Source organism: Leucopleurus acutus (genome assembly GCF_964270905.1).
Source record: "Leucopleurus acutus genome assembly, chromosome: 3".
In the NCBI taxonomy this organism is placed as follows: domain Eukaryota; kingdom Metazoa; phylum Chordata; class Mammalia; order Artiodactyla; family Delphinidae; genus Leucopleurus; species Leucopleurus acutus.
In genome coordinates this window covers 58,260,394-58,274,095 of record NC_139145.1, presented here as the reverse complement: position 1 = coordinate 58,274,095, position 13,702 = coordinate 58,260,394, and the positions used below count along the sequence as shown (strand labels likewise).

At 42.8% G+C, this 13,702-nt stretch overlaps 2 protein-coding genes across 2 annotated transcripts; both read left to right on the top strand.

The window, feature by feature from the left end:
• Positions 1-4,116: 4,116 nt before the first annotated feature.
• LOC309960203 (protocadherin gamma-A2-like) lies at positions 4,117-6,597 on the top strand (the record flags this gene model as incomplete). The annotated part of the gene is made up of 1 exon (XM_082836863.1): positions 4,117-6,597. The coding sequence occupies one exon, from the start codon at positions 4,117-4,119 to the stop codon at positions 6,595-6,597; it is 2,481 nt and encodes an 826-aa protein (XP_082692989.1).
• Positions 6,598-9,329: 2,732 nt separating this feature from the next.
• Positions 9,330-11,820, top strand: LOC309960202 (protocadherin gamma-A3-like; the record flags this gene model as incomplete). The annotated part of the gene is given in 2 exon segments (XM_082836862.1): positions 9,330-11,768; positions 11,770-11,820. Coding segments are annotated over 2 exon segments (2,490 nt in total).
• Between the last annotated feature and the right edge of the window lie 1,882 nt (positions 11,821-13,702).

Sequence of the window (13,702 nt, the reverse complement as noted above, 5' to 3'; positions counted from 1 at the left end):
TTTAATGTGTGTAAGCTCTTCACAAGAAATGCATCGTAGGGGAGTAAATCTATGCTTTGATATACTTACTCTGCTCCAATAAATTAAAGATACATGTATAATATAAAAAAGAAGAAAGCAGAAGCATAGTCAGGCACAAATAAAAGATAGATAGCTAAATGGACCGAAGATGGGACAGAAAGTGGTGAGCCAGGCTAAAACTAAAGTGGGAATTCTAGTCTTGTACTTAGATGAGATTGTTCAAGCAGTGTAATAGGGACAAAAGGGCTTCGGGCTAAACAAGGGACCTGAGCCAGTCTTACTGCTTGCATCCAAAATAAGCAGTTAGGCCCCTTAGCTAGGTAAAAAGGGGGGAAATCACATAAAAACATTACCTACCAGTTCCCATGGTCGTAACTTGTTGCAAGCTAAAGACCAAGGGAGTAAGGTGGACACAGATGCTGGCTTCAGGAAATGAACACTAAGTCTCTCAGACCTGAGCTGTGATATTCAGAATACCACTGCTGCATACCATTAAAGTGCCATTATAATACCTAGTTATGGCCTGGGACCTGGAGAATTCTGGAACTTTCTTTTGCTAGTGAGAATTTCCTGCCAACAAATTATTATTTTTTAGGTAGTCTTTATTTTCTCTGATGGCTTTAAAAAAAATTCTCTCATTCTTGCTGTATGTCTAAGTGTGGATTTTTATTTTCTGTTTGGTACCAAGAGTATACTCTCAATACCATAAGTTGTTACAATTTAAAATTTTCTCAACTCTTATAATTTAAAACTTTGCTTCTGTGTATATATAAATGACCTTTTAACCTATTGAAACACCAAGATTGCCAAGTTGGTTGATTTTTTAAATCCATCTATTCTGCTGACAAGATACGTGCTTAAAATAAAATTATACTGAAATACTGAAGGTAAAGATGTCGATAGATATGCACACACACCCTACACACAAGAAAGCAGTCATGTCAATTTAATATAACACCAAAGTAGTGTTTAAGGCAACAACATTAGTGGTGATTTTTTTAATGAACTGATCATACTTATAAAAAGAACAGACAACCAAAAGGATATAAAAATCATGAGCTCCTATTACCAAACAATATAGCTTTGAAAATAATACAGATTATTTTCAAATCTGAAATTTAAAAGAGATTTTAACACAGTTCCATAAGAAATAATACATCACACAGGCAGAATATTACTAAGCACTCAGCATATTTGAATAACAGAATCTATAAGCTTGATCTGACAGATTTGTTGGGTATTTGTATACACAACAAATATAGAATAGCCAATTTTTATATGAACATATGGAAAATCTACAACAATTTACTACGTAGTCATCACAAAAATGGTAGAGCAAATTTCAAAGTACAAATAATATACATGCCTTATGTAGTTAAATCACAAAGTGGCTGGTGAGGAAAATAGGGAGGGATTAGTAAAAGGGTACAAACCTTCAGCTGTAAGAGGAATAAGGCCTTAGGACCTAATGTATAGCGTGAGACTACAGTTGACAACACTGTATTGTATAATAGAAAGTTGCTAAGAGTAGAACCTGATGCTCTCACACACACACAAAAAGGTAAATACGTGAGGCAGTGGATGTGTTAATTAGCTCAGTAGAGGAATCCTTTCACAATGTATACATATATCAAATCATCATGTTGTACACTTTAAATATCTTACAATTTTATTTGTCAATTATACCTCAATAAAGCTGGAAAAATCACAAAGCAAACATTTTAAAATAGTAAAAGGAAACAGAAAAGTTTGGACATTTAAATCTACAACCCTGAATTACTCTTGGATTTAAAAAATCACAATGAAATAAAAACTACAAGAATTAAAATATTACTTATTAAAAATTGTGGAATGCAGAGAAAAGAATATTTAGGGGTAAATCTGTAGACAACTATAAGAATTTCAAAAAGCAAATGATTTAAAACAAGTGAGTGTAGCTTGCCACTCAAGAAACAGAGCAAGAAAGATATAATATTAGTATAGATTTAAATAAAATAATAGGAAAAGTAACAAAAAGTATAAATTATTGAAATGCAAACAAAGAAGAATTATGATGATGAAGCAATAGAAGCCGACACCAGTGGGGAGAAAATGAAACTACTGTCAAGTCCAGTGCTGGGACTAATATCGGCTAGTCAGATGGCATGACTAAAATTCGTTTTAGAGATCTTAAAAGAAAACCCCAAATTCTGATTATAGACAAAGACCTGGAAAAGAGAAAGGGAAGGAAAAGCAAGTAAGACTAGGAAAAAATAAAACAGCTTAATACGAAGCAAGAAACATGAGTGGGAAATAATATACAGAGTAAAACCAGATGTTGTCAAAGACAAACAGAAATCTTTAGAGAACTACAATAAGGGATGTCGAGCAGTTATTTAATGAGACTCAAAAGTATCAAAACAATGTTGAAGAAAAAGTTTTAAAAAACAAACTAGAGGCTCTACTAGAAAACATGGTGAGTTAATATCAATTGTTTCCAATAAATATTTCATCAGGGTTCTCAGAGGAATGGGTTAAAAATGAAAAAAGTTCAATGGGGAAGAAGCCAAAAGGCAAAAAGACTGAAATGAGACCAGAAGTGTGCAATCTCGCTCAAGAATGTTGATTCAAAATCCTATCTACTATATATGTAATATTTATAGCTTACGACTAAATGGGGTTTATTACTTAGGGATGCAAGAATATTTCAATATAAGAAAATCTAATAATATAAAACTTCATATTAGGGGATTGAAGATAAAAAGCCATATGTTCATTTCAATAGAGGCATAATAAAGGTCTTGAGAATATTCAACACATGATTAAAATCTTTTAGCAAACTGGAAATTGAAGGAAACGTCCTTAACCTGATAAAGAGTATCTATCAAAAACTTATAGAGCTACCCAAAGCAATCTACAGATTCAGTGCAATCCCTATCAAAATCCCAATGCCTTTTTTTGTATAAATAGAAAAAAAATCCATCCTAAAATTCATATGGAGTGTCAGGGGACCTCAAGTAGCCCTAACAATCTTGAAAAGAACAAGGAACAAACCACCTTCAGTTTCCTTAATGTTCGTGCTGCCTCTCACCTCCAAGAATTTGTACTAAGGTTCTAGAACACTACTCCAGCCTCTTTCTTGATCCAGTCATACCCTTTAGGATCCAGCTTCAATCTTGTCCTGGAAAAGTCTTTCCTGACCCCCAAATCTAGGCTGGATACCCTTCCTATGTATTCTCCCATTGCCCAGGGTTTCCAACCATCATAGCAGTTACCATACTCTATTAAAATACTCTGTGTACTTTACTATGTCCTCCCTTATCCTGTAAGGTTCCTGAGAACAGGGACTGTGTTCATCAGGTGCACCATTTCTATCTCCAGCATCAATCAGGCAAAGTGTCAGGCCTTAATTGGGTAGTCACCCAACTAAATGTCCGAAAATTCAATAATTTAAATACAGATTTTGGGGGGAAAATACAGGTTTTGAAGTTCAATACTAAGCCATTAAGCACAGAAATTTAAAATATATAACATTAGAATATAATGTAGCTAATATTTTTAGATTAATCTTATTGTCTCTGAATATAAAATAAGAGGTTGAAGATGTTTGGCATAAGGGCAGAGGCTGCCTTGATTAATGCCTCCAACGTTCAATGATACTCTCCTTGCAACTACTATCAAGGTCACATTCATTCACACCATTCTTAATCATTCTGAAAAAAAGACTCCTGAGTTGAAAGAGCTACTTCTAAGGTATCTTAGAACTGTAAGGTTCTTCAAAACAACTTGAAAGTCACAGGGGCAACAAATAATAACTTGGGTTTACCTGAAAGAGTGCAGAAATTACTTAGGCCTCTGGGCGTCGCTGTTGACCACCTAAGAAGTAAGCCTGTGAGACATCCACTCCAACATTACGGCTCGCATAACACAAAAGGCTGGGCGTTTGGCCCGCAAGCTTCGGGACGGCAAAAAAAATTAAGTCCAGCAGCCCACTACTTCTCTCCACAGTTACCTGGGTCCCGTGAATGCTGGTCACATCAGACCCTGAGGAATAAAGATTGGAATCCCGGCCTGGATGCTGGAAGTTGCCTGGGAGAAAAGACTGCAGCGCAAGAAATGGCGGCTCTGCTAAAGTTGCCAAACCGCGGAAGGCTTGTCCTGCTGTGCCTTCTTTTGGCGACCCTATGGGAGGCTGGAGCTGGGCAGATGCGCTATTCTGTGCCAGAAGAGATCGAAAAGGGCTCATTCGTGGGCAACATCGCTAAGGACTTGGGACTGGAGCCTCAGGAGTTGGCGGAGCGCGGAGTCCGCATCGTCTCCAGAGGTAGGACGCAGCTCTTTGCTCTGAACCCGCGAAGCGGCAGCTTGGTCACCGCAGGCAGGATAGACCGGGAGGAGCTCTGCGCTCAGAGCGCGCGGTGTCTGCTGAGTTTCAACATACTCCGGGAAGATAAATTGAGTATTTATTCAGTAGAGGTGGAAATAACAGATATTAACGATAATGCCCCTCGCTTTGTAGTAGAGGAACTGGAGCTAAAAATCAGTGAAATGACTATGCCAGGATTCCGGATCCCTCTGAAGAGCTCGCATGATGCAGACGTCGGAGAGAACACCCTCCAAAGGTACGAACTTAATTCAGATGACCACTTCTCCCTGGACGTGCGAAGCGGAAAAGATGGGAATAAGTATCCGGAGCTGGTGCTGGAACGCGCCCTTGACCGTGAGGAAGAGGCCGTTCACCATCTCGTTCTTGTGGCTTTGGACGGGGGCGACCCTATCAGATCTGGCACCTCCCGCATCCGCGTGATGGTCCTAGATGCGAACGACAACGCGCCTGTTTTTACACAGCCCGAGTACCATGTAAATGTTCCAGAGAATACGCCCGTAGGCACCCGGATACTCACAGTGACCGCCACTGATGCAGATGAGGGATACAACGCTCAAGTGGCATATTTTCTGGAGAAAAATCCTGAAGAAACCTCAGAGGTATTTGAGCTTAAGTCATCATCTGGAGAAATAACGATCACAAAAAGCCTAGATTATGAGGATGCCAAATTCCATGAAATTGATATTGAAGCTCAGGATGGTCCAGGCCTTCTGACCAGAACGAAGGTCATTGTCACTGTTCTCGACGTAAATGACAATCCCCCAGAATTTTACATGACGTCTGCTGCCAGCTCAGTTCCTGAAGACTCTCCTCCAGGAACCATAATTGCACTTTTCAATGTACATGACAGAGACTCTGGGCAGAATGCATTTATCACATGTTCACTCCCGGAGAACCTTCCTTTCAAATTAGAAAGGTCAGTGGACAATTACCACCGACTGGTTACAACCAGAGTCCTTGACAGGGAACAGTTTTCTTTATACAACATCACTGTGATCGCTAAAGATGGAGGGAACCCATCTCTGTCCACAGATGCTCACATTTTACTGCAGGTGACAGACATCAACGACAACCCTCCCACCTTTCCCCACACCTCCTACTCTGCCTACATTCCAGAAAACAACCCCAGAGGTGCCTCCATCTTTTCCATGATGGCGCATGACTCTGACAGTGATGACAACGCCCATGTAACCTATAAGTTAGCTGAGGACATCATTCAGGGGGCACCTCTGTCCTCCTACATCTCCATCAACTCTGACACTGGCATCCTCTACGCGCTGCGTTCCTTTGACTATGAGCAATTCCATGAACTGCAGTTGTGGGTGACAGCGCATGACAGTGGGAACCCACCGCTCAGCAGCAACGTGTCACTGAGCATATTCGTGCTGGACCAGAACGACAACGTGCCGGAAATTCTGTACCCCGCCCTCCCTACCGACGGTTCCACTGGCGTGGAGCTGGCACCCCGCTCCGCAGAGCCCGGCTACCTGGTGACCAAGGTGGTGGCTGTGGACAGAGACTCGGGCCAGAACGCCTGGCTGTCCTACCGCCTGCTCAAGGCCAGCGAGCCGGGACTCTTCGCGGTGGGGCTGCACACGGGCGAGGTGCGCACAGCGCGGGCCCTGCTGGACAGAGACGCGCTCAAGCAGAGCCTGGTGGTGGCGGTCCAGGACCATGGCCAGCCCCCTCTTTCGGCCACGGTCACGCTCACCGTGGCAGTGGCGGACAGCATCCCCGAGGCCCTGGCCGACTTGGGCAGCATCAGGACCTTTGCCAACCCCGACGACTCAGGTCTCACACTCTACCTGGTGGTGGCGGTGGCTGCGGTCTCCTGTGTCTTCCTCGCCTTTGTCATTGTGCTGCTGGCGCTCAGGCTGAGGCGCTGGCACACGTCGCGCCTGCTCCAGGCTTCAGGAGGCGGGTTAGCGGGTGTGCCCGCCTCTCACTTTGTGGGCGTGGACGGGGTGCGGGCTTTCCTGCAGGCCTATTCCCACGAGGCCTGGCTCACCGCGGACTCGCGGGGGAGTCACGTGATCTTTCCGCAGCCCAACTACGCAGACACGCTCATCAGCCAGGAGAGCTGTGAGAAAAAGGATTTTCTTTCAGAACCTCAACTTATACCTGAAGACAAAGAAGAAACTTTTTCTCAGGTAAATTCTCTTCGCAATATACCTGTGAGCTACTTTGCTAAAAGAAATAAATTTACCTAATTACTTAGCTGTCTCCACAGTTTACCATACCTTTTCTATTTCCCATATTTCTTTGCGGATATATTCAATTTTTAGGAAATTAGTCCTGGTGAATTATTTCTTTCTAGTTCTAAGTGTTCACACAGTGTAAACAGGAAGAGGAGCTAGAATCATTGCGTCATGATTATAAATCAGGAGTTAGTAAGTGAAGGTGATATTTAGGTTATCAAAAGAGCACTGCCTGAGGAACTGGCGTGTCTGGCTTCTCATACTTCTTTCTCGTCCCTGAGGAAACCATCTCATGCACCTGGATCAACAATTCTTTCCTTCTTAGAAATATAAATGTTGACTTTTATGTTTCCCCAGATGCCTCCCTCCTTTAAAATTTAAGGCTTTTATGTTTATTTATATTTGTTTATGAATAATGAAATACTTTAGTTGGTTGTTTTCTTCTCACTCAGTCTTAATATTTTTTCTTCAGTTTGGCAGTGAGATTCTTCATTTTTCTTGATTTGCATGATCTTCCCTATTAAAAGATGCAAATTTAAAAATATATATACTTCACCGTGTTTCAGGAGGGTACGTCATGGAATCTCTGTTTAGTTAAAAATCTCATTAGCCTCTAAAGTAGCTCTGTGTTCCTTTAAGAAGTGACTGAGTTATCATTTGCTCTATAATACATGGTTTGTATAACAGTGAAGATGTTTCTATTCCGTGTTACTTTTTTAAAAAAATAAATTTATTTATTTTTGGCTACGTTGGGTCTTCGTTGCTGCACGTGGGCTTTCTCTAGTTGCAGCAAGCAGGGGCTACTCTTCATTGTGGTGCGTGGGCTTCTCATTGCGATGGCTTCACCTGTTGCAGAGCATGGGCTCTAGGTGCACGGGCTTCAGTAGTTGTGGCTTGCGGGCTCTAGAGCGCAGGCTCAGTAGTTGTGACATACAGGCTTAGTTGCTCCATGGCATGTGGAATCTTTCCAGACCAGGGCTCGAACCGTGTCCCTGCATTAGCAGGCGTATTCTTAACCACTGCGCCGGCAGGGATGTTCCCCTCCCCCGTTACTTTTATTTTTTCTCATATGTGCAAACCACATTGCCTTTTTATCTTTAAAAATAATACATATCCTCAAGTAATTCAGAGACCATATCAAATTATTGCCCCTAAAGGTTCTCCTTTTACATTTCTCTTCTCAAAATTTCCTACTCACAGCAGCTGTTAAAAATGTTTCCAATTCCTCAACCAACATAAGTCCCCCTTACAACCAAGTTTACCTTCCCCATTCCTCTTCCCATGTTGGCTTTTAGTATGTTAGTTATATATTTAATAGCAGAGAACAAAAATTATACTAATATGTAAATGGGATCATCTTTTATTTGGAAATTATCATGTACTGAGTCATGTATACAATGGTATTGTCATTCTTTAAGGTGCTGGGGTTCTTTATTGTTTAAGGGCATTGGAGGGAGAATTGATCTGAAACAATGCATTCCATTGTCTTACTACTGTTACATAATATTCTTTGAGATAAAGTTGGAACTCACTGTGGAATAATATGTCATAACATTTTGCAGGTAAATAAAAGTATGAACTGAGGAAAATTGAAAACAAAGTTCCTTCTAGTGCTTATAGTAACACTTCCTGAAAATAAATGCCTTATACATAGGTATATAATGCATCATGATTGACGTGACAAATGAATTCCTATTTCTGTGCTTGGAGAGGAAAACAAATACAGGAAAAGGGTTTCTGGCATATAAAACAAAACTTTATCTCTACTAGTTTCAGTTTTTCAGTCCTTAAAAACATCTTCATACTCTAGATTTAGGCAAAGTGGACTACTTTCAGTACCCTGAAGTTCTATGGTTTCTCTCTCACATCTAGGCATTCCCATGCTCTCCTCTCTCACATCCAGGCCTTATCCCTGATCCACTCCTCTCATGTTTCTTGGGGAAGCCTTTGCTGACCTCCAAGGCCAGGTTGGAGGCCCTCCCATTGCCCTTGGCTTCTCCCATTATGGTAGTTATCTCAATGCACTGTAATTCCTTGTTTGCTTTTATATCCTTGTAACTCTGTGAAGGAAGTGGCTGTGTTCATATTGTTCACCTTAAATCCCCAGGTTTTGTCGTACACTTAATTATATGTGTGTTTAATGGATGGGTTAAATGGAAAATTGAAACCAAGATGTCAGGCTTTCAAGGACAAATTTCAAGAGGCATGCCCTATAAATGTGGCTGATATTTCTGTGAGGTTCTTAAACTTTGTCTGAACATTTCAAAACAGTAACTTCAGCATGTTTGAAGCAATATTAATGATCTTAAGATTAGCTCATGGCTTCCCAAGGAAGATAACTTGAAGTCACATCCTTTAACATATAGCGATTCAGTTATGTGAAATAAAAACTGATCCCATTACCTCTGATAAAAAGAATTTCAGGTGCTGAGAAACAGAAAGTCTGGCTTGGGTTTGTCTAAGAGGGTGCAGTAAACGGTTATGCCTCTGAGCGTCGCTGTTCACCACTCAAGGAGGAAAACGCCACTGAAGAGCTAATCCATTTCCTTGTTTCCAAAGAGCAAAGACCCAGCAAATCACATTTACAAGATCCGAGGCTGCTCCAAAGCTCACCCTTTCAGTCAGCCAGCTCCGTAACCTATAAATTAGGCCCACGAAAGGGTTAGTTCCTTGAGAAAATAAGACTGAAGTCCGTCGTGAGAAATTGGTACCCAATTCAGAGAAAATAATTCACCAGAAAGGAAATGACCAATTACCTGAGATTCAGAAATGGCGGAGGACTGGCCCTGCTGTACGCGCTTCTGGGGACGCTGTGCAAGACCGGATGCGGGCAGATCCGCTATTCGGTGCCAGAGGAGCTGGAGAAAGGCTCCTTCGTGGGCAACATCGCCAAGGACCTGGAGCTGGAGCCCCAGGAGCTGGCGGAGCGGGGAGTCCGCATCGTCTCCAGAGGTAGGACGCAGCTCTTTGCTCTGAACCCGCGAAGCGGCAGCTTGGTCACTGCGGGCAGGATAGACCGGGAGGAGCTCTGCGCTCAGAGCGCGCGGTGTCTGGTGAGTTTTAACATCCTGGTTGAAGACAAATTGAAAATTTTTGAAGTAGAAATAGAAATTAAAGACCTTAATGACAATGCTCCTGATTTTCTAACAGAGGAATTGGAAATAAAAATTGGTGAACTAACGGTTCCAGGAACTCGATTTCCACTTAAGACTGCATTTGACCCAGATGTGGGCATGAACTCTCTGCTGAACTATCAGCTCAGCCCCAATGACTACTTCTCCTTGGCTGTGAAGAGTGTCTCTGATGGGGCCAAGTACCCAGAGCTGGTGCTGCAGCAGGCTCTTGACCGTGAGGAAAAGAAAGTTCACCAGCTTGTCCTAATTGCTTCTGATGGTGGCGACCCTGTTCATTCTAGCAACTTGCGCATCCAAGTGATAGTGCTGGATGCAAATGACAATCCACCAGTATTTACTCAGCCTGAGTATCGAGTAAGTGTTCAGGAGAACTTGCCGGTAGGCACCTGGCTGCTCACGGTGAATGCCACTGACCCTGATGAGGGATTTAATGCTCAAGTATCCTATGTACTAGATAAAATGCCTGGGAGAATCGCTCAGATTTTTAATCTCAACTCAGTGACTGGGGATTTATCAATATCACAAAGCCTAGATTATGAGGATGCTACTTTCTATGAAATTAAAATTGAAGCACAAGATGGACTAGGTCTCCTTTCAAGAGCTAAGATTCTGGTCACAGTTCTGGATGTGAATGACAATGCCCCGGAAATTACGATTACTTCTCTCACAGGATCAGTCCCAGAAGAGGCTACTGCTGGAAGGGAAATTGCCCTTATCAACGTGCATGATCGGGATTCGGGGCAAAATGGGCAAGTCACAGTTTTTGTTCTGGGAAATATGCCATTTAATTTGGAAAAATCAATAAACCGATATTACCGCTTAGTGACAGCCAGATGCCTGGACCGTGAACAGGTGTCCGAATATAACATCACTCTGAGAGCTACAGATTGGGGAAGTCCGCCGCTGTCCACAGACACACACATCACCCTGCATGTGGCGGATATCAATGACAACCCACCTGCTTTCACTCATGCCTCCTATTCTGCCTACATTCCTGAAAACAACCCCAGGGGAGCCTCCATCTTCTCTGTGACCGCCCAGGACCCTGACAGCATCGAGAATGCCCACATCACCTATGCACTGACTGAGGATGCCTTCCAGGGGGCACCTCTCTCCACCTACATCTCCATAAACTCGGACACCGGAGTCCTGTATGCCTTGTGCTCCTTCGACTATGAGCAGGTTAGAGACCTGAAACTATTGGTGACAGCCAGTGACAGCGGGGACCCTCCACTCAGCAGCAACGTGTCTCTAAGCATACTCGTGCTGGACCAGAATGACAATACACCTGAAATCCTGTACCCCACCCTCCCCACCGATGGTTCCACGGGTGTAGAGCTGGCACCCCGCTCTGCAGAGCCTGGCTACCTGGTGACCAAGGTGGTGGCTGTGGACAGAGACTCGGGCCAGAACGCCTGGCTTTCCTACCGCCTCCTCAAGGCCAGCGAGCCGGGACTCTTCGCGGTGGGGCTGCACACGGGCGAGGTGCGCACAGCGCGGGCCCTGCTGGACAGAGATGCGCTCAAGCAGAGCCTGGTGGTGGCGGTCCAGGACCACGGCCAGCCCCCTCTCTCTGCCACAGTCACACTCACGGTGGCAGTAGCTGACAGCATCCCAGACGTCCTGGCCGAATTGGGAAGCCTCAAGCCCTCAGCAGACCCTGACGACTCAGGCCTCACACTGTACCTGGTGGTGGCAGTGGCCGTAGTGTCCTGCGTCTTCCTGGCCTTTGTCGTCGTGCTGCTGGCGCTCAGACTGCAGTGCTGGCACAGACCGCATGTGCTGCAAGCTTCGGGAGGTGTACCAGCGGGCGTACCCGCCTCTCATTTTGTGGGCGTGGACGGGGTGCGAGCTTTCCTGCAGACCTATTCCCAGGAGGTCTCGCTCACCAGGGACTCGCGGAGGAGTCACTTGATCTTCCCGCAGCCCAACTACGCGGACACGCTCATCAGCCAGGAGAGCTGTGAGAAAAGCGAGCCTCTCCTGATATCTCAAGATTTACTTGAAATGAAAGGAGATGCCAAGCAAATTCAGGTGAGCTTATTTCTTTTTGAACATTATAAAGAACAGTTATGCCAGTGTGGTTATTATAAAGCTTTAACACACATTTATTTGAAAATAAAGCAATGTGGTCGTCATTGATTCTTTTGTTTAAATATATGTTCCTCTCTTCTTCTGGGATTGTGGTGGGGCTGCACTTGCTGATCTGGTATGGCTGAGTGGGCCTAGTAAATAGTTCTGACCAATACATTGTAAATGGAAGTATGTGAATTTCTTCCCAAACGAAGTTCTAGTTGCCATTGTAAAAATTACCAGATTTCTAACTTACTCTTTGAACTTGTGACTGTGCCATCTATCTGGGTCCTTGAATAACTACAGTGACAGAAGAGCCCTGTGGTTGACTCAACATTGATCTGTATACCTGCGATAAGTAGACTTTTTTCACTTTAAATCACTGTGATGAAGTTTGTCACTCCAACCTACCTAGTCTATCCTGGTAAACAGGCATATATATATATATATATATATATATATTATATATATATAAACACATATATATATGGTATTTTAGGCTATAATAATATGATGCTTAACTCCTTCCAAGACAGACCAAACTCATTTCATCCTGATGACATAAAAATGATAGGGTAAAAAACATAGATGTTGGTCAAATTCTTTTACCTGGCATGTAGTCCCTACTTTGTATACTTAAAGTGTGTGTGTGTGTGTGTGTGTGTGTGTATCCATATGGATTTCAGCCTTTTCTCTGAAGGTGGGAAGCTCAATTGCCTAAACTGTTATGAGCCTTGGAGTGGCAGGTCTTGTCCTTTGGGAAGGATTTTAAAATGTTAGGAGATATGTCTTAACCTCTATGAGAGGTTTCCAGACCATCCACTTCAACAATGGAATAGGAGTCCTACAACTTTCTTGGGCTAGAAATTGTTGGCCCATTTTGAAATTTATGAAATTAATTTCACCCATAAAATCGCACCAGAGAGTCATCCAAAATTAGGCCAAAATAGATTTCATTAGGTTTCAAACAAAGGAATACAGCTCTCCTTCAGTGTGTTAGGAAAAGGTACAGTCAAAAGTGTGAGACAAAAGGAGCTGAACAAAATAACTGAAAGCAGAGAAGTGTATATTCTCACTCAAGCCTACAAATGCATCACAGAAAAAAGGCACATTACCTTTGGAATATTTTTTAGGAAAAATCTTTACAATATTAATATACCTATCCTTGTAATGAGAAAAAAATTAAATGGCTAGGGTCAGGGGAACTTTATATGTTCAAAGAGAATTTTCTAAGAATTTCATATAAAACATAGCCTAGGTGGCTCAGTCGTTAAGAATCTGCCTGCCAATGGAGGGGACACGGGTTCGAGCCCTGGTCCGGGAAGATCCCACATGCCGCAGAGCAACTAAGCCTGGCGCCACTACTGAGCCTGCACTCTAGAGCCCATGCTCCTCAATGAGAAGCCCACGCACCGCGGCGTAGAGTAGCCCACATTCTCCACAACTAGAGAAAGCCCGCACACAGCAACGAAGACCCAATGCATCCAAAAGTAAATAAATTAATTTTTTAAAAATAGCATAGCCTACATATACCCTGGGAAAATGCACAGAGTACAAAGGCATCTACTTGTATGGATTATAAGAAGTCTCAGACATCCCATTTTAACTAAAAAGGATTTTTGAAGGATAGGCAAGACTTCATTACAATAAAAAGGGAGGAGGGTTTATAATAAAAGGAACAGAAAGTATAAAGGCATGAAGTAGGGAAAACAAGGGAAACGATGTCTTCAGAAAACAGATAATAATCTGTCTTGACTGGAATGTAAGAGGGGTATTGATTAGCACTGCAAAATAACAGAATAAATTGTTGAGTTTGTATTTAATTCGGTAGTGCATTTGAAATAAAGGTGTTTGTTTTAGTTACCCAAGACTGGTTCAAGGATTACAGGTAAGTTTCAAAATGGAGTGTC